General features: G+C 35.3%; 1 protein-coding gene across 1 annotated transcript in view; it reads right to left on the reverse strand.

Annotated features, from left to right (window-relative positions):
* Positions 1 to 22,196, reverse strand: part of LOC150106723 (adhesion G protein-coupled receptor L1-like) — a 157,219-nt gene that overhangs the window by 74,801 nt on the left and 60,222 nt on the right. The window contains exons 2-3 of the mRNA XM_090392666.1: positions 10,640 to 10,705; positions 6,358 to 7,268 (exon numbers count right to left, since the gene is read on the reverse strand). Of these exons, the coding sequence (XP_090248792.1) occupies positions 6,358 to 7,268; positions 10,640 to 10,673 (945 nt within the window). The 5' untranslated portion in view covers positions 10,674 to 10,705. The remainder of the gene's footprint in view (positions 1 to 6,357; positions 7,269 to 10,639; positions 10,706 to 22,196) is intronic.

The raw sequence follows: 22,196 nt of genomic DNA on the forward strand, positions 1-22,196 counted from the left end.
CTCAAAAACTCTCGAATCTCATCACCCAAGGGGGTAACAGCAACAGCCGAACCTCAGTTAAACTTCATTGGTACAGCATTGCCATCCATTACCCACCAAGGGTATTGGATTGTCTTCCAACACCTTCATATTTGTTTCTCATATAAAGTTTATTATATTTTATCTATGTAGAGTTTATACAGGTGTATTATGATAACAAGCATTAACACTTTAACTATGAGTAATAAGATAATATTTATCTTTCTTATAGATACTCAAATAAATGTTTTTTTTTTTTTTAAAACACTTTATTAAATATGCTTATCTTATGTTTAGTTCGCCAAGCGTGAGACACATTAAATGTATAAGCATTTATTATCTCACTGCTCTTTGACTTCTAATACTGCAAACGTATCTTTGGCTGAGAGATATTTATAGCATCATCTACAGTTGTTAATAGATCATCGATGAAGTGTAAATGAACTTAGAAACGGTCATCCAAATGTATACAATGCTTTATTCATTGTCATGCTAGTCCGCACTTATCACTGGAGTACGAAAAGTGGGATGCTTCACATCTATTTTTATAACTGATTGCTGAAGGCATAATAGCCTTGTTTTGGAGTAATCCAAGTCTCGAACCGTGAGATACAGAAGTAAATAATGATTAACATCAAATCAGAATGATAATCAAAGCAAAACTCACTTCAATATTAAAAACAGAGAAATACTTTTATAAGCATCCTAGCGTCAGTTTCCTCCTTCTCCACGCATATACAGATCCATAATACATACATGAAATGAATATAATTAAATTATTAAAATTGATTTATAAATCATCTATCATATAGCTGAATAGGAATGCGATCAAATTCTCACTTATTACTACAGCAATGGCATTTTCTCACCTCTGAAGAGCTTCATATACGGGGGGGGGGTCTGAACATTTCTGATAAACACCTACAACAAAAATGATATGAAAGCAACTGATATAACCACAAGAAAGAACATTCCAAGATATAAGAACATAAGTTGCCTTCGTATCTCTGCTACTTTTCTTGCAGTTATATCAGTTGTTTTGATATGCATAATTTCCGTAAAAATCTGCCGATTTAAGAATAAACGAATTACCCAGAAGATTTACATGTTTATCGGCATTCAACATTCTTCCATCTACTGTAAAGTGGAAGTTTATAAATCAGTCAGGAAGTATTTTTGACGTCTTACCTACCATTTATATACGCGTAAAAATAAACAGTTTCTTTCGACGAGTTGGAGTTTAAAATATATATGATTATTTACGAGAAAGTTTACTATTGGTAATTTAGAAGAAAGTTATAAAACGCAATAATAAAGATTTTCAAACAATGCTATAGCCAAATACATGCTCACATATTCATTAAAATAAATGTAGATGACGTAAGCATAATAGCTAGTTCACTTTTACGAAAACTTACTGAATGCCTTTCATTCTGCCTTATAATCAAAACAGCAAACACAGACGTTTTGAAATTTGTAACTGTTGAGTTGAAATTAATTCGTTTCTGATTTTGACAAATGAAAATTTCAGGGAAAAATAATCGATCTGTAATTCTCAGCAACGAAAATCATTGCGAATTAAAAAAGCGCATTTAATATGTGCCAATTAGTAGCGTATGAAGTCCACTAAAACTAAATCGGTCTCAATTTCAAGAACATCTTCATACAATTAGGAAAGGCTTTTGTAATATTTTTTCTTTACATATATTTCTTAAGAAATTTAAAAATATACATTTTAATTAGTTTGTTGACTTGAATTTTCGAACTTAAAATTATCTTGTTAGAACAACTGGATGACCACGCCTACCTCACGTCATCGATTTGGCCTGACATTCATGGCTTACATCCACTGGCGCGATGATGGATAGCGCACATTCAATGCAGTATCCAATACAAACATATGTCGCCCAAATCAAAAGTCATTAAAATGCACTTGATGTTTTAAAAGCAATGCTCGTCATACTCTCGTTACTGACCTTGGTAGCAATTCATCAAAAACATTTCTCGACAACACAAACTTGTGTTGTCGAGAAATTGTACTTGTATTGTACGGTACTGAATACAGGCGATAGACTTTAAACCTTTTGCGGTGGGATTTAAATTAAAAATCGAAATAATAATAATAATAATAAAACATGAAAAACCTTAACAAGTAAAATTGATTTTCTTGATCACAACCTGCTATACGCATGCACAGATACAAGACAATACCGGATAAAAAGTTGGATGATTTCTTTGTCTTTGGCGCAATATAAAAATGATTTGGCATAGTTGGTAATCGTTTGGCTTTGATAAATGTCTGGATTGTAAGGTAGACGAGGATAATTTTCCAATTTAAATTCTTGTATTGTTTTAATAGTGATTAGGGCGAATGAAGTAAAGCATTAGCATGATGCAAACATCTATCTTTTCATCGGAATTTCTTCCATTTACTTCGAACAATTTTTATTTTGCTTCAATTAAAGAAAACACACACACACACACACACAGCTTTCTTTAATGTAGACTTTTCATCAACACTGTACTATTTTTTTTTCAGAATCATGGATTTACAGTCTATGTCTTATCACCTATATAGGTACATGAATATCGGAGAGATGTTAGTGTTGCCATACTCGGAACAGCCATGAGTATGCTATTTGGAGTATCGCACAAGTTCCTAATTGTAATGCTGCTCCCCCATCTGGTCGGACGATAGAAGAAGAAATACATACAGCATATACAGGACACAGAGACTGACAATCGGAACCCTTTGTAAAAACCCTTTGAAAAACGGTTATTTTTGATAGACATACAGAAATGTAACTAGGAAATTCACATTCTAGTAGAAACCCTCTCCAGTCTTCCTTACCGTTATGTGAAACGATCAAGTAATTTGACTTATATAAATCGAATTATCGTAATGACAGAGCACTTAATCCAAAGCCTGCTGATTTAATAATTTGTTTCGAATTTTAATACAAAGCTTTTAACAGTTTATTATCTTTCAATAAATTACATGCATATATTGTAAAATTTAGGCAGCATTTTCACATTTTACTTCCAAGCCACATTCGATTTAATATTACACCATTCGTACTAAATCTTCCTAACTGTTGAAATACTTAATTTATAATTACATATTACATGATAAAAGAGGCTAGGAATTTCTGGAATGGATGAAACCCTGGGAGGGTAATTGATAGTAATGTTGTAGCCAATGAAGTTCTAACTGAGGCTCGGCTATTGCCGTTACCCTCTTGCCATGATCAGAGCTTTATATATATATAGCTCAATAACACCCTATCCTTACTCTGCCCTCTACAGACAACGGGGAATATGAAAAGCATTCTTGCTTCGCCCTTTTAAGCCAGTCCTTTTAAAGACTTTAAGGACATATTACATGCATTGAATAGTTCATTTACGTCAAATCATCGGTAGAATTGGTAAATTAATCTCGTTTTTTAATGAAAGATTGATGATTAGGTGAATTTTTTAGCAATAGACTTCCTTTGTTATAGGTTTCCTATAACAAAGTAGGGTGGGATAATATTACGATTATTTCTTTTGTACATTTATAATTTGTACTATTTGTTACAATTTGAGAATAAATTGATTAGTAAACGTATACAAGAATGATACCATACAGTTAAATAAAAATTCTAGAAACTCTCCCTATTCGGCTTAGATTAAAAAAAAAGGATCTTCTTCTGATACTAATAACACGAACCACTGCAAAGAATAGTTATGTTATAACCCTCCCCCCACCTCTCTGCGAAAGCGTAGCAGCCGTTCCTATACCTATAATTCAGCGCGATCAATTCTTCTCGCTAACCTAAGAGCTTAGAAAATTGTTAATAGCGGCCGTATTAAAATCTTCAAGAATTCTGAAAGAAACACTTAACGGATTTGATCTCGAAAGAATACAGTGCTATCTTTTTTATTTTCGAACCCGGCAGACGTCATTTTTTCGCTTTTGGAAAGCTTCATCAAGACAAAAACCTACTGATTTAACAAACACATCCCTGTTGTCCATCATTACCGTGGTCTTGTAGAGCCCAAGAAAACATTTTCAATTAATTTGCAATTAAATCCAAATTAAGACTCTCGCAAACTGTAATTAAAAGTGCACAGATTTATTAATTTTCCGTCACTAATAAAGTACCCAAGTGTGCCAGTAATGAGTGTATTTGATACCAATGAACCGAATATACGTCAAATGTGGTGAGTTAGATTCATCCGTGAAATTCATTAAGCAAGTTGCTTATTACATGAAATGACATAATTAATGAAAACTAGAGTAGTGAATGGCAATAGTGATATCTATACCTCATGTATTCTGGGTAGCTCGTAAAGTTATTACAGAATGCAGTATATTCAAACTCCGAGCGAACGTCATACTTATGTTGATATGTGTAACTCATTCAAGTTCAGAGACAAGCTTGTTCACACTAAAATCAGATTGCATATATTCAGTCAGTTTTAGTTATATTGGATTTTTTCTTGTCCACTTTGATAACACGATATGAAAGGAATGATTTGCATAATGTTTTTTTTTATAAAAGTCTGAGTAAGTATTTAATTTTTCCTATAAATAATATTAAAATGTAAGTTTTATTTCAAAAGTAATGAATAATATCGATATTTCTGAAATATTTTTTTGAAATTCTAAGAATAGAATATACACCTTTACTTATTTTATATCATAATACTACAAGAATATTAGGAATTATACCCTTTCATAACTATCCCCGTGTGGTTGCCGGGATAAGAATAGCACCAATGTAGCTAACGCATGTCGTACGAGGCGACTAAAATTAGTACCCTTGGAGGGTAATGGATGACAATGACGTTCTAACTGAGGCTCTGCTACTGCTGTTACCCTCTTGCCATGATCAGAGCTTTATTCATAGCTCAATAACACCTTCTCCTTACACTGTCCTCTACAGACAACGGGGAATATGAAAAGCAATATTGCTTCGCCCCTTTAAGCCAGTCCTTATAAGGACTATAAGGACCTTTCATAACTGGTATGTACTGGCTTTTGGAAGTTGAGAAGCCAAAAGTCCTTTTTAGGACTTCCAGGGTAACAAATGGCAATGCTGTAGCCAATGAAGTTTTAACTGAGGCTCGGCTATTGCCGTTACCCAGCCATGACTAGAGCTTTTTAGCTTAATAACACTCCATCCACACAGATTTTCTTCATTCAGATGACGGGATAAAGAGTCAAGGACTCAGTCCATCGCCCAGTTCTTTTAAGAACCTTTCATAACTTCATTAGCTTCAACAAAGATGATCTTGGACTACGTCCAATTATGATATTGTTCCTAAAAACATTTGTGAAAAGAATTTATAAAAGGAACGAGAACGTACGTTATAATATAATATAAAAGGAACGAACACGCACGTTATAATATAATATAATATGGTGTAAACTGTTAACATTGTAATATTAATTTTTTGTATCAACTACAAACATTCTTTTTGTATAAAAGTAACAGTACAGAATCCATAGTACTATAGTATTAGTACTGGTACCAATACTTCTAGTTGAAAAAAAAATTGAAGATTACACATGTTTACATTACATTATATTATAGTATTTATTATCTTGTGGAACCCCTGTCGTTCATTGTGGAACCCCTGTCGTTCAGTCATATTCGACAATGCTAAGGAGCAATTAAGATAAAAAACCATTAAGCCTAACACTCGGTGGAAAATAGGAATTATATTATTTTGAAACTATTTGATATTATTTATATCCGTTTGGATACAAACCATCTCAAATATTTATCTTTAAGATCAAGAAAGTTATTTTTCTCAAAGTTCTGACAGTAATTCTGTGGTTAGATTGAAACTTTCCTATAAATGTTATCCCGTGTGATTAAAACTCTGATTATAAATTGGCGAACCATTAAATGAGAGAAATTCCTTTTACTCTTAATTGCTCATTAAAAGTTCCGGTTTCAAGTTACCTCATTAACCAAGTAGTTGAACTGTGCAAATAATGAGTATCACAACATCTTCAAACTAACATATTGCCTTGGCAAAATATTCGGTAGAAAATCCTTGGAAGCATATTAATGCTTGGAAATTAATATTTAATTCCAGAATTTTAAATGACGTATTATATACAAAGATCTTGTATAAAATTATATAAATGAGCTTATTTCATTTCATATATTTTTAATTTACAAAGTTTCTATTTCAATTATTATGCATAATTTACATAACCAATACCTTTATTAATAATTTCGTGATTCATCTGATGGATAATGAAGAAAATTGTCATTCGCTACAGCAAATAATTTGACTTATTTTTGGCAGAAATATATATCTAAATGCATTTTTTTTACTTACCAAATGTTTAATTTTTCCTAAACGTTCAACGCGACACTCAGAATAATCGACTCCACCCCATTTGCCACTAGTATAACACGGACGATAGGCGTTGCCTTGGTAACCTGATGGACACGACTTCACTGCTAGCATCCCGCCATCTGTTTCATTCCACCAGACGTTATCTTGAAGGTCTGTGGAACACCTACGTCCAATTATGATGTCCAAATATTCATTGACGTGTTTCGATGGCGTTGCTTGCAAAGAAGTCCCTTGGGGTGTTACGGGCGAGCTATTCTCCGACCCGTTGTACTGTAGCATCTCTGGGATGACTTCTGTTGGTTGTTGTTGTTGGTCATCGTTTAGGTATAGGAAGACGGTTTGGCTGGATGAAATTGAGAACTGCCAGGAGGGTTTAGATAAGCTGTGGATGGATGGTACAACAGCTGGAAGGGGTATTAAAGTAGATTCGGCACCAGACACGGTTGCTAATATCAAGCTATTGTCTAGATATGAAGTGTTGATGATGTTACTATTGTCTTTATCTCGCAATGGTTGCTGGGATGGGTAATTTGTACTAACAAGGCTTGTGCTGCTGGGATCTACTGTTGAAGGGGAGATGACTAAAGACGTAGTTAAACTGCTGCTTGTCTCTACTACTGTTTTATCATTAACGGGGTGAAGTGAACCTGATGAAAGGGGATTTCTCGAAGAGTATGACTGTGAGCGTGATGAAGGTTCTAATAATGTCGCTGCTGCTTCCAGCATAAATGGACCGTTTTCAACCTGCATGCTTTGTGAGTCTTCGTGGCGTCTGTTGGCAGCGTTGTTCGATCTATGTGGGAGGCTGAACTTTATGTGGCTCGCTTCTGCTTCACCCGTAGTGTTATGGATTAGCGGAAGTGACGTCATCCACAGCACAACCGCCGCAACTGGAAAAAAAAAAGGAGAAAAACGATAAACGACTATAATTATTCAACGAACTAAAGCAAAAATTGCTTATAATGACAGCAAATTTATACTCTGGATGCAAGGCAGTGTCATGTTGCTGTACGTTGTATTTTAAATACAATGGGATTAAGGGAAAATAGTCTAAAGCAGGAAAATAAATAGAATTAAGCTGTAGTGAGAAGTATGTAAACGTTATTAGGATTAATTTTGCAATTTTATTTATTCACCAATGTTTGGAATGTTTTCAGTCTGTGACATTTCTTCTACTGATAATGTTCAGATTTCAACCCTACATTTCTAGTAGACAATATTAAAAGTCCAATAATTTCCTATTTTAAATGGCGAAAATTTTTTTTAAGCAAGAATGTGCCAAATTTGTTGTTTATCTAAATTAAATTCCTTCGGAGGCAGCGGAGACCTATTATAACTGTGATTTCTTATTGTCCTAAATGCCTGATTGGGCAATTGCTTTGTGTGCGTTCTTGATTGCAATCAGCATCCAGTCCACATCAGCAAAAAAAAAAAAAAAAAAGCTGCAGCCATCTATTTGGTTGGAGGATAAACGAGCATCAATCAATAGTCCAGTGTTACTCATTCCCTTCCTTGTCATCGTGGTAACATCACTTCTTTTATTGTAATCGTCTGCGGTATTCGTTAGCCCGTCTAGTGTACATGGCATTACATCAACCCACTTTTTTTTTCTCTTTGGAACTAATGCTCATCGATCCGTGACATCCAAAGAACCTTCAATATTTCTTTGCAAATCTTAGTCGTATGCCGTACCATGTAAAAAGATAAGGCGCCATTTCCGGTTGCTTACATTCAAAGCGCAATAATTTCCATAAAATGCCAATTTGTAGCACGAATGTGACAAATTTGTCGTTCAGCAGAAGTTTTTGTAGCGAAGGGAACAGGACCCGCAGTTTGCCGTCATCAATGGGTTGCTAATCTGAAAGTAAATCGACTTTCAAATCAACGCAACTCCGCTAAAATGTGTGCTCTAAATGTGGTCTAAATCCTTGTTCTTCAACCTGTGGTCCACGGAAAGTTTCTGGCGGTCCGCCAAAAATTTCTTCGTCTCTCAGAAACAACGCTCCAGCCAAGTATATGAAAATTTCTAACCTCTAAGCAGAAGCAGATGTCGCATTAGTTAAAAATCGTAATTTTATAACATTGGATTTAATAAATAAAATACTATCTACATCGGTTTATGTTTTTATCTTAGCCGATCCGCGAAATATTTCTCCTATTTTCCTAGGTACGCAGGTCGAAGACGCTGGTCTAAATTACGTAGTGGGAATATTATTTCTAAATATAGTAATTCTATTATCGTTAAATTATCGATTTTACGTTGGTAATGGAAGATTGTGTATCGTGAGGGATTCCGGTTTCAAATATTGGTGGCCTCACTTTTTTATTTTATTTGAAGGTTTGATTCGATATTTCATATATATCTTTGAAATTTAAAGTAATGGATGCACTTTTCCTTAAAGTTAAGTGTGATCTGTGACAAAACTGTAGGTGAGTTTCGTAATTCTAAACTGATATCTCCAATTTTTATGCAAATTTCCCATATGAAATCATGTACCCTGTCCTACATTTATTGGGTTAGGTGAACGTTAGATACTCCAGAAAGCGTATTCTAGAGAAGAAATATGTTACTCTTTTTCCTATTGCTTCAGGTCTTAATTACACAGAATGGCGAACTCACATCAGACGATGAAAATCATTTATCTCGCCAAGACTCTCGCAAACATCCACACCATGTGGGATGCAAATTCCAAATGTGTTGTGAGTGGATTTTCTATCCACTCGGATATCCGAATGGTACTCCTAATGTGACACAAACATGCTATTTTATTAAGTATTCTGACCTATGAAAACGTAGTGTGATTACCTATGCTATCTTCTTAGGTATTATGAGTAGTCTGCGCCTAAGTAACTTGGTTTCTTATAAGTCTACTTTTAGAAGATAAGGCAGCGAATTGTTTCCGAATCTATAGCCTGTAGGAGGAAACATCATGCCACCCCCGCATAAATGAATTAACTTAGTTCGTTCAAAAAAAAAAAAAAAATCCTTACGTCATAGAAGACATTTGAACCAAAGTCTTTTCACACAGGAGTTGTTGCTGAGACAATCAGCATGAATGTTGTGTTTATTATTATCATTATTATTATGTTTTTGATTGTCTCATATATAAAGATCTAGTCATACCCAGCTTACGATGCTTCGCTTTACGACGCTTTACAGATCACTGTTCATTTATATGACGATTCGTTCATACGACAGTTTTTTAGTGACATGGCGTTGCAGTGAATCAATTGACGCGCACTATTCTTTAACGCTATTTACTTACGACGTCGTTGCTCACTACATCTCTCATGACTGTTATTTTATTTGCGTTCGTGACCTAAATAAATGCTTTATTTACGTCATTTAGGACACATATATGACTACTTATAAACGTTATTAAACCATTACATGCATAAACAAGTAAAAAAAACATGGACTCGGTCGCCATGGGAGAAATCGACCTAACCCTTTCGCATCTGATGAGGCTTTCATTCGGTGGGGGATGGATTTATAGCCTGAATGTCATCATCGTTCTGTAAAGCAAGCACGTAGTTATTTCATTTAAATCCTAATGAAACTATTTTTATGTGTTCCCCCCCTCCAACGAATGTTTTTTTTTTCAATCTTACTCTGGGTATACACTAATGATTTTAGCGTTGTCTCAATGCTATTTATAGAACTGTCGATTATTTTAAACATTCGTTTGATAAAACAGAATCAAGAATAAAATATTCCTATCATAATTATATTTTAAGTTCAGACTGTATCGCTTTGTCTAATAAATCAAAAGATCTTTTATTTGAAGAAGAAAAAAATAGAAGAAAAAAAACAAACAAAGAATTCAACCTCCCATTGTTACCAAACAATTCATGCCTGCTCTAATTCTAATTCTAGTTCTTCTGCACAGATTTTTTTTCCTTGAAAGAATACAAATGCATTATCTATTGTTAATTAGGTAAAAATGAAAGAAAAGAATGCTGGTGCCATTTTAATTAACATTCTTTAATGGGATAGCCTATCTGTAGAATATAATATTCTTAAAGCACATCAATAAAATGGATATCTTGTTAGAAACGTACAACTCGTGGATTGTCAGTGAGTTCATTGGGTCGTAAATACATCATTCTGTTTTTAACGGTACATCAAAGGAAAAAAAAAACACAATAATCTCATTCACTTTAAAAATACGTCGTGTTTTTTTTTCTTTAAGTAAACAGCCAAGAGCTTTGTTAATGCAATCTAACAAAGGCTACACAAGTAGCTCATTTCTGTACCTACCTTTAAGGAGATTACTTGCACACAAGACAGCCATTGCTCATCTATCTCAGATCGCTGGCACTCAGTCTAGTTAAGTAAAAAAAAAAAATAAATAAATAAAAGGGTAAAAAAATGAGAAGTTCTAATTAGATTCACAATATAGCCAGCATTGATTATGTACTAGAAATAGTTAATAGCAATGCGTGGAATGTAAATGTCTTTTAATAAAATCGTTATTATTTCCGGAGTAAACAAAGGATTATGATGTATCATGTTTCTTATCCACGAGAGAAAAACTGTCAAAAGCAGGTGCAGAGTAATAATAGTTCCCACGTTATTTTCTTTTGTAGTATCGTAGATCTGAAATGTAATCTCTATGATAGAAAAATAGAGGGAGGAAAGTTAGTTTTATTATGTTTCGTTTGGGTTAATGTGCGTTTGCAGGTGTAATTTTAGAGAGTTGCTTATTCTAGAAATCACAGAAATGGTTTAATAATGCACACGAAAAAAAAAAAAATCAGAAAGAATAAAATTGTTTCTGAGGAATGCCGCATGGAGTCAGCACGATCGTTTCAATTGTAATTGTTAATTACTTTTCTAACAAAAAAAAACAGTATTTAAAAAATATGCATACATTTTAAAGATAAAATCTCTCTCTCTCTCTCTCTCTCTCTCTCTCTCTCTCTCTCTCTCTCTATATATATATATATATATATATATATATAATCTTATTTATATAATCTAAACAATAATATATCAAAATTCTCAAGATTAAAAGATACATTTTGAGTAATGAATAACTTGGTTTTGCATCATATTTCATTTAATTTCTGTCATATTCCAAATACGAAATATCTTAATTTCTTTTTAATAATAAAACGGTTCGTCCTCTGATGCTTTATGTCCTTCCGATATCTTCCTTTCTAATCTTTGTAACCACGCTTCAGAGATTTTATTATTGATCTAAGAGTCAGTGTCAGCGCACGACCTTAGCTATATTCGAAGGTCGTTTCAAGCATTTCTTAAGGATAATCATGATAAATGACGTTTATATTCAGAGCGTTAAGAATACAGATTTTTTTTAAAAGAAAGCGATTTATTAAAAGATGTACCATATACCAAAAAGCCCTAAAGATATTTACAAAGTATGTGGTGAGTCATTTCTTTAAAACATTATATTGTAAATGTGTCATTCCTTTTATTTCTTTTTCTGTTTATCTAACTGTTCATTAACTGTGGTGTCTCTGTTTCTATCTACATACCCCCCCCCTCCACACACACACATACACACACGATGGGATGAATACGACAGAAACTTTCAGGTTGACCTTTTTAATCCAAATTAATATCCATGGCCATTCCGAGAACCCCTTAAGAAGCGAATTCCTTCATATTACATAAAAGAATTCAATATTTTGAGTAATAATAAATGAATGCATCCAGTAACGTAATTTCACGTCTATCGAATTCTATGGTGCGAACAATGCCATCTACTGGCGAACGTTGTCTACGTATTTCCATGAACTGAAAAATACTAATTAAAATGCATAATTCCAATCGCTTTATTTTAAGATGAACTCGTCGTCGATTCTGAATGAGTTATTCTTTTTTTTTTTGTTTAATTATACTTGAAAAAAGAAGTACTTAAGTTATAAGATGTGCTTTTGAAAAAAAAAAAAAGTACCTTTCTCAGTTCTTTAAGCCACCGTTCATTGAGTGCCGAATCACTTTTTCTTTTGGTCAATATGATGATGTTGTAACTGCTACAAATCTCCACCCTTTTTCTGTAATCTTTCTTGATAATGGAAAAAAAATAAACATTTTTATCATCTTATTTTTTATCAGTAGATTCTCAACTTGCACGTAATTTTCTTCACCGCACGAAAATCTTATCTTGTTTTATAAGAAAGAAGCTTTTTGGGTGCTATTAATCAATTTTCTTTCTTTCTTCTAGTGATATTTAATTCAACTTGACGTAACACATAACTGGAACTACTTTGAATCATACTGCAGACTACATTGTAAGCATTCTTGTAGACATTCTGATTGAAGATATCGCAGTACAGTGGACACAGTGGTGTGTGTGTGTGTGTGTGTGTGTGTGTGTGTGTGTGTGTGTGTGTGTGTGTGTGTGTGTGTGTGTGTGTGTGTGTGTGTGTGTGTGAGGGGGGGTCCCTAGTAAAGAATCAGGAACACAGGCCTATCATCCTAACGGAATGACCGGAATTCTTCTTTACGTGGAGTGATGTCAAATAAAGTACTCTTCGTGAAGAGCTTTCCTACTACCTGACTGGCATCCACACTACGAAGGTAAAAATAAGAATTCTTTTGTCCTTTAAGCTGTATATTTCAACTTTACCTATACACAGATCAATTTTTGTTGACAATGAAGTCAACACGCTATTTTTTTAACCTACAAAAGCGCTTTCGCTTTGTGTCGAACGAAGTTCAATAGGTTTAATGTTGTCTCTCGAAGTTGATATGCAGTCAATTGGTAAAATGTTTCTTTCCGAAAACTTTGGATTTTATTTAAGAAACATCAGCCACACACACACACACACACACACACACATCATGAAAAAATCACAATAATCATCCGGATAAAGGACCTATGCAAATATCAAAACTAACTGAATCAGAGCCTATTTAGTTAAACCAAACATGGCCGCTCTTGTCGCAATATACTACATTTTTTGATGAATTCTGAACTCCCTGATGGACTTTTATTGATTGTCGTTTAGATATTAGAAGAAATATGACCGTTTTATATTTATTTCTTTAAATAAACAAATTCAGAAGATAACAAGAAACAAAGTTTGGCTCTAGGATATTCCCAAGTACACAGCAGATGGATTTCAACGATTAAATGGATCTTACGACGCGATATTTTTGAGAAAACACTATTTACTAAATCTGAAAGGTGAACATATAAAGATTAATAATTGTAAATACTCGTTCTTTAGCAATCCACTGATAGGAATGAATGAGTGGGAGAATTAGAGACTGAATATACAGAACCTTATGAGTTGTTGGTTCTTTGAATACAAGTTCTTGAGAGTCAAGTGCTGCAAGTTGAGGATTGGTGATTAAGTTAACAGATGTATAGAAGGGGAGGGGCAGTTTGAATTTTTGAAGTACTTCGGTATTACTAAATACTTCTGAAGATAAAAAGTCATCTGCTTTCAGATATAGATTAAGGCAGACAGACCATAAAACAAGTGTCTGAGAGTTTATGTGGCAGCTTACGAAATATCTCAGAGATACGAGCAAGAAATATTCCTTTTAATTCGATATTTTTATTTACTTGTTTAATCTTATTATTTCGTTTCTTTTTTATTCTTTTTTATTTTTACTCTTTTAGTACGTTTTTGAATAATTCCTGACCACTTGTCGGGTATCGGTCAAGGGTTGTAAATTTATACGGGCGTCATTTCAGCAGTTACGGCAATTTAGAATTATGGTTAATGCAACTAGGTCAATGACGCTAGTGAATTATACGGTATTTATTAAATGATTGAGTTCTTTTAGCTGGTTTTCCTGTTTCATAGGATAAAAACCAGGGTTTCCTGGGGAGGAAATTTCTGTGATGTCCATATGAGACTGTATAAATCACCTTTTGGATCAAGAAGGTAAAAAAAGTAAAATATATCTCGTGAAAGTTTTCCGCCTTCAAGATAGGATTGGTACCTATGTCATGGCATGCCATCCAGAGAGCAAGGTCAAAATCGACTGGGCTACGAGCGATTCGTCATTTGAGTAGTTTAGAAAATTGAATATACCGTGGCCCCACCTTTGGGAGGGCTTATAGTCGCTGATCTCTTCGATACACTTTCCATTGAATGTTAATAAGTGGACAATAACATTTAACAGATTTCTCCATCAGAATCGCAATCGTTTCCTATAACGAATCTCTACATGGTTCATACTGGTGCTTTGGGCTGACCAATCTAACACTTGCATTCCTATTTCCTGAAACCACATCACTACAACCCTCACTGTATGACATCTTACATCGTCATATTGATAATCAAAGAACTACCATAGCGAAATAACCACAACAAAATTTATATCAAATGGCAACAAAAATTCTGATATTCATTTTAGATATGACAGCACGTGCTCCTTGTTGAAAGCAGGAGAATATGTCCCATATTATTATACAATCGCCATCATTCTAAAAGACGGAGCGACAATATAGTAAATAACATTTTTCTACCACAACCATACTCAAATATGAGAAGAGTCGGTATCATCATTTGCCGCTGTATTTGTCGTAGTTGTTCTGTATTATTGTTAAGTGAATGTTGCATCATGACAAAGTTCTCTAAGAATATTTTCGGATTCGTTCGTTTGATGTTTACATGTAACCGAATTTTTTTTTTTTTAAGAAAACACCATCGGATGACAGTAAAATCGTTCCAAAAGTACTAAATTATAAAGCACAAAAAGAGCAGAAAATGTATGTTAATAAATATTGTTTAGTTTTGTTTCTGTTCTATCTCTCTTTCTATAGTATTGCATATCAAAATAACCCATCTACCTTTCATTAGATTTAACAATAGAAATAATCATACAAGCAATGTAACTAATACGAGATTTTAGTATTATCGAATCAAACACTGAGATTTGAATTCCAATAACAATTTCATTGCAAATGTAACAATGGCAACGACGCAACAATTACACCATGAGTTCAATAATTAGAATGACACAACAGTTGCATTAGGACTTCAATAATTAGAATTCACTAACGAACACACCAGAAACTAGTCACTAGATTAGCTGCTCTGTCTCATTTAGCTGTTGTCACCATTATTTAGTTTAGAAATAAGATAGAAATCAGTTTTCGTATTCCAAGCTCATAATTCTAAACGTATAGAGAAAATTTTATATTTTATATAAATAACTCTACTTTTCCTATATTATTATGAGCTTGAATATTGCTGGTAAGTTTCATATCTTGTCTTACTGCAAGTGCAATAGAAATGTCTGATGCAGATGATTTAGTTTAATAGCAGGAATTCTTAATAATCTCGCCATGTTATTATTTCAGATCTTTATTATCAAGCATAATAAACGGATACGTATTAAATATATGTTTAGATATCTTTTAATCAATTCGAAAGGTGAAACGATTTCTCATACTCCTTACCTAGTACTTCCTTACTAACATTATGATTCTTTGCAACGCATTTAAATCTTAAGATTTCATTTCTGTACAGTGATGACGCTGAGTTTGGTTTTAATTCTTAGCTTAATAATAAGCAAAGTCGAAAACTTGCAATGTTTTGAAGAATAAATTAAACTTGTGATAAATGCACGAACTTAACGCGTTACGTAAAACTAAACAAACATTTTCTAACCAACTGATCTAATAAAAGTCGTCCAGGAGCAGGAATTTTCACTGTTTTAAGAACTAATAAAAGTCAGACTCTAAGAAATAAAAAGGAACTATAAAACAGCAAGGATGAAACTAAAGGGATATTACAGATTTCAGAATGTTTGCTATAAAAATAAGATTTTTTTTTTCAAGGATACATTTCAATCATCTTTATGGATAGTTGCTTTGGGCAATCTGTAATCATTACGAAGAATTGTAGTGCAGTTCTATGCCATCGAATTTTCCCATAAAATTTTTAGAAATGAATATCAAACCTTCAAAAAGATTTCATCTCACAACGCTGTAGATATAAGAGCCTGAAATCATCGATGGAGTTCTTAGAAAAATACATTCTTTTGGAGAGAAGAAAATCAATGTCAATTGTTTTTGATGTTTGCGACTGATAGAGCTGTTTCGTGCTGGGTGCTCGAATACAGAAAACAGTTCAGCATTTTGTCGCAGAGCGTGTTGGACGAAAGCCAAATGCCAAGGAAAACTGGACAGCAAATGAAAATAACACATTGATTAGCTATAAGTGAAATTCCTTTTCAATTAAAACGAAAATACTGCAGAGATTTGTTTTACACACACACACACACGTGTGTGCGTCATAACTGTTCACTTCAATATTACAGGTAGATTATAAAGTCATATATATATATATAACTTGTGAATTTAAGGTGAGTTAGCCAGTCTGAAAAATCCAATCGCCTGTTTTGGGCTTGAAAAACCAGATATTCTGGAAGACAATCAGTTTTCATGTCGTAAAACAGGCAATTTAGCCAGAAGAACACACGTAATATACAGACATAGAAAACTACTTGAATAAGGATTAACCATCTTCTTCCGTCGAATCTAGTTTTGAAAGCCTACATGGTCTACGCATAGGCATAAAACAGGAAGGAAAGATGGCTTAATTTTTTCTTAAATATTCTGGGCATCTTCACCGTTTTTTTTAACACAAAACGATGAATAACAGTGTACCATTTTCTCTGATCCTCATGCAGTTTCTATTTTTTTTATGATTTATGTATAAGACTTTGAATATTCCTGATCGTGCTTCACTCCTTTTCTAATGTAATTTTCGAGCCAGATTTTTCCAACAATATCAGCAATGTTCTCGTTGAAAAAATCTGGTTTTGAATCCCGATGATTCTGTTAAATATTGCGTAGATATCTGACATGAGGCGGATAAAAATCGACTACTCAAAATTTGAATTCCGTCTCCGATATACAGCTGTAAAAGAGAGTAAGCATTTATCACACATGTAACTGGTCCACAGCCTTTGTAATCCATCACCGCCATCACACACCATTATTTATGATAATATCACGTATTTCACGTATTCAATGACGTCACAAGTACTTCAGCACTATCATGGATCAAAAACAAATCAACAAATTGACAATTGACAATTGACATTTATGTCTTTAAGGGTGAAGCAAGATGCTTTTCATATTCCCCGCTATCTGTCGTGGTTACAGTGAGGGTAAAATTTACGAGCAGTTTGCTCGCCCTGAATGGGCATGGAGATTATGCATCGTTATAGGAGGCTAATATAGTTTTTGGTCTTCTATATTTGAATATGTCCGTTGGCTCATATGCTGCAGCTTGTTGAATCAAATCATTGGGGTGTGTGGACGTCTTTAGAAAAAACTTGGAAGCTAAGGATTGTAGATAAGAGAGAATATATGGAATATTTGTGTCTCTATGGAGCTGGCTGTTTCTAACATACCACGGGGCGTTCAGAATCATTCTCAAGCACTTGTTCTGCACACGCTGAATCTTGATAATGTTAGCGTTAGAGGTGTGGCTCCAGGCTGGAGAGGCATAGGTGATTATGGGACGAATCGTCATCTGGTAAAGTTGCAATTTGATTCTGTTGCTGAGCTTGCTATTTCTATTAATTAGCGGGTAAATCTGAGCTATGGCTTTAGATGCTTTTGCACATGCAGACTTGATATGTTGGTTGAAAGATAGCTTTTTGTCGAGAATTACACCCAGGTAATTTGTTTCTGTCTGCCAGGGAATTTTAGTATTGAATAGTAACACATCTCCTGCAGGAGACATTGGCCTTTTTGAGAAAAGAACCGCTGAGCTTTTCAGGGGGTTGACTTCCAATCTCCACCTAGAGAACCAACCCTCCAGCTTTAGAATGTTTTCTTGAAGCTTTCTAGTAACGAAGTGGGGTCTGAGGGATCTGGTTAGTATTGCCGTATCGTCCGCATACAGCGCTAAAATGGAAGTCATCGGATTGTGAGGGATGTCTGACATGTATACAGAAAACAGCAATGGAGCCAGTAGAGATCCCTGTGGCACTCCAGCAAAGATATGGCGCTGGGACGATATAGAACCGTTAATTTTAACTTGCATTGATCTATTCTGAAGATATGAACGGATTAGATGAACCATTTTTAGTGAGATGCCGGCTGAGATAAGTTTGTGCAGGAGTCCAAAATGCCAGATTTTATCAAATGCTTTAGATAGGTCTAGGAAAACAGCTCCTGTGTACTGGCGCCAGTTGTAGCTGGTGATGATATATTCCACAATTCTATGGATTTGCTGGGTAGTACTATGGTGTTGCCGAAAACCAAACTGTTCTTTAGGGAGGATGTTTAGGTCATTTATTGAGGTTTGGAGTCGTGAGAGGATGACCTTCTCTGCAATCTTACCCAGGTTGGAGATGAGACTGATTGGACGATAATTCTGCGGTAAGTGTGGGTCTTTGCCTGGCTTATGTATAGGAATCACATCAGCCAGTTTCCAGGTGGAAGGAAAATAGTGAAGTCTTAAGATTGCATTTATTATACTGGTCAGATGCACTATAGCTTTTCGAGGCAGCAGCTTGATCACCCTGTTTGAGATGCTGTCTGGTCCAGGAGCTTTATTGTTCTTAAGTTTTTTAATAATATCATATAATTCAACAGGTGATGCGGGTGCAATATGATCAGCACTGGTATCCGGGAGGTTTAGTGCATGTCTAACCTGTCTGTGGATTTTATACAGATGATTGAAATCAATGTTGTTATAAGATGGTTTGCACTGATCCTCAAGATTTTTAAGTATGGCTTCTGCCTTATCTGCATCTGTGTGGATTAGGCCCTGGTTTGAGATTATAGGGGGGAGGGATCTGTTTTTGTTTTTGATGTTTCTCAGTAGGCCCCAGATAGAGTGATCAATAGGTGAGATAGAGGCTAACTTTTTATCCCAAACTTCGTTTCTATGCGTTTTAAGTGCATCTCTTACTGCTCCATTCAATCTATTAAGCACTGTCTTATCCTGAGGAGCGCGAGTGTTACGAAATCTCTTCCTAGCTCTGTTCTTCTCTCTGATCAGGTCCATAATGTCCTCAGGCAAACGATCAGGCTTGGGAACAGGTTTCTGGAAGGTTGCAACCATTATAGCGGACTTAATCTGTTGGGTGAGGCTAGTCACTGCAGAATCCACATCTTCTGGTGTGCATATGTGTGGGACGGGTCCTATTTGATCCCGAAGTGCTTTAGACAATCTCTCCCACGATATGCCTGAATGAGGAGGAGACAGGCATTCTTGTTCTCCCAATTGCAGTAGAATTGGGTTGTGATCCGACGACAGCTCGTTTAGTGATGTAAGGCTGTACTGTAGTTTAATGTCTTGCAGGATGGCTATATCCAAGATGTCAGCAGTGCCAGATGTACTGAGATGAGTTGGTTCGGTAGGTCCAGCCACAACAGCATGGTTTAATCCTGTGTAGCTAGAAAGGATACGACCATTTTTGTTAGTGGATTTACTGTTCCAAGCAGGATGCTTTGCATTGAGGTCTCCAGCGATGATGATCGGTCCTTTTACTCCAAGGATGGCATCCAGATCTGAGGTCAATAATGTCTTTAATGGAGGGTTGTAAGCAGAAAAAATTTTGAGGTTCCCAATTGAGTTTGTGAGAACATTGATTCCTGTGATTTCGAGGTTGGTGGTAGTAGGGTTGGTTATTGAGTGATGATTGATATAGCTTTTGATAAGAGTGGCTGTACCTCCACCTCTATACCCAAGCCTGTCGTTTCTGTAAATCTGATACCCTCTGATTTTCAGGGTGTCAGCAGGCCTCAGGTGAGTTTCATTAATTAGCAGTATATCTGGGTTGTATCTATTATTAAATTCCTGGATTTCTAATAGTTTGTTTTTTATACCGTTGGCATTCCAACCGATAATCCTAAGAGAGTTTGGGACGATTTTTTTCCTATGCATCAGAGAGTGCAGATAATATGGATTGGGTTTGCTGTAGGAATCTTTTTGTGACACTTAAGGATGGATTTGAGTTGCTGAAATCCTGGAGCATGTTTGCAAGAGAAGAGGTGATAACAGCTGATAGATTTGAGTGTGGAGTATTCCGGTTCTGGGTTTGTACTATCTGTTTGGAGCGGGCCACATCAGCATATGTTCTTACTTGATGTTGAAGATTCGTTTTCTTAAGGGGCTCAGTTAATGATGGGCGAGCACCAGTTGTCATGTTCTCACTCTTGGAGAACTGAGTAGCCTGAGCTTCAGGAACTCTCGCATTAGATGACGAGGTAGATTGATGACTGGGATCATTCCATCTGTTTTTGGGATGATGCATACACCCTCTATAATTAGCAGGGTGGGGACCCCCACAATTAGCGCACTTAGCCGGGGTGGTTTTTGGCTTGGCGCAGGTGTTTGTGGGGTGATTCTCGCCACATTTTACGCATCTGAACTGAGCTTTGCATAGCTTCTGGGCATGGCCAAATTTTTGGCACCGGTGGCACTGCCCAGAAGATGATTTCTTTCTCAATGGTTCTGTGGTGATTTTGAGTCCACAGATTGATTTTAAATTATAAATGTCTTTGTAGATGTTATGAATTTCTACTAAGACTAAAGGCATAGGTGTCTTATTTGATCTAAACATTCTAGTGACCTTTATGGGGGGTAGTTCCTGTAGGTTAAGGTCAGTAACTATTTCATCTGTGTCAATATCCTCAGAGACTCCTCGTAAGACTACTTTCAGATTTTTTTCAGAGGCAAGTGAAAATGTGTGATATTGGGTTCCTCTAGTATCCAGTTCCTTTGTAAGGTTTCTATAGTCAGCCACCGTGGTGGGCTGAATTCGTATTCCCTCGTCTGCATTTTTAGCAGACGTGTAATGAATTTGTGAATTTGCCATGATGGTTCTGAGTGTTGTCCATCTCTGCTTTTCCCTTAGGATAATCGGTGGCACCTTTTCATTGTGGGAAACAGAGGGATCTGAAATGGGAACATCCTCTTCCATACCAACAACATTTGTTGATTCAGCAGCAAGAATTTTTCTCTTCTTACGTGCGTGAGTTTCTTCTTGATCAGAAGGATTAGAGGTAGAGACAACTAGATTGAGTTTTTCCTCCACTTGTGGGGAGTCTTCATTTTCCTCAACTTCAACTTCAGGTGAGGAATACAAATTTAAGTAGCCGGGCCAATCCCGTTCAAACTTTTTGAGGAGCTTTTTAATAAAACTGAGTGCTAGCTTTTTATCGAGTGACTCAATAATAGTGTCGGGGTCAATCATGCTAGTAGGCCATGTCAACTTGAACTTCTTTTGTAGTTTATCAATGAGTTCAAGAGCTGGCTCTCTTTCGAGCAGATCAGCAAATACGTCCAGGTCAGGCACGCTCATATCGATTTAGTTGCGTGTGTGCGTTAATAAAATATCCCGCAGGTCTAAAGACCTGCCAGCAGAAGTTTTTGTAAAATATCCCGCAGCCGCAAAGGACTACCAGCAATATCAAGCATAGGCGCGTCAACTAGCAACAAGATGTTAAAATACAACAACGACACTAATGGCAGTAGGCCTAGCGTATCGCCTTTGCGAAGTCAGTTGACTTACCTTGTATGGGAAATAAAATGTAAAATGCCTGTTTATTGCGGCAAGCAAATAACTGATATTACTAATGAATATAAGCATAAATCTCTGAAAACTTATCAGTCAAATACACAATTCACCATCAATAACACACGACACAAAACACTAACACGCGAGCCGCCATTTTTCCACTCCTCCCAAATCAACAAAAACTTGTTTTACATTATTATGTATAAAAAGTTCGTTTCTTAATAAAAGGTGTAAGAAGAAATTAAGAAAAATAGAAGTACATCTTTAGAATTTTAAGAATTTATTTTAAAACTACAACAATTTTTAAGAATTGCATAAAGTTTTTATAGTTTCTATA

This window comes from Typopeltis vanoorti, chromosome 5 (assembly GCF_054136105.1).
Source record: "Typopeltis vanoorti isolate ZY-2024b chromosome 5, IOZ_Tvanoo_1.0, whole genome shotgun sequence".
Taxonomy (NCBI): Eukaryota; Metazoa; Arthropoda; class Arachnida; order Uropygi; family Thelyphonidae; genus Typopeltis; species Typopeltis vanoorti.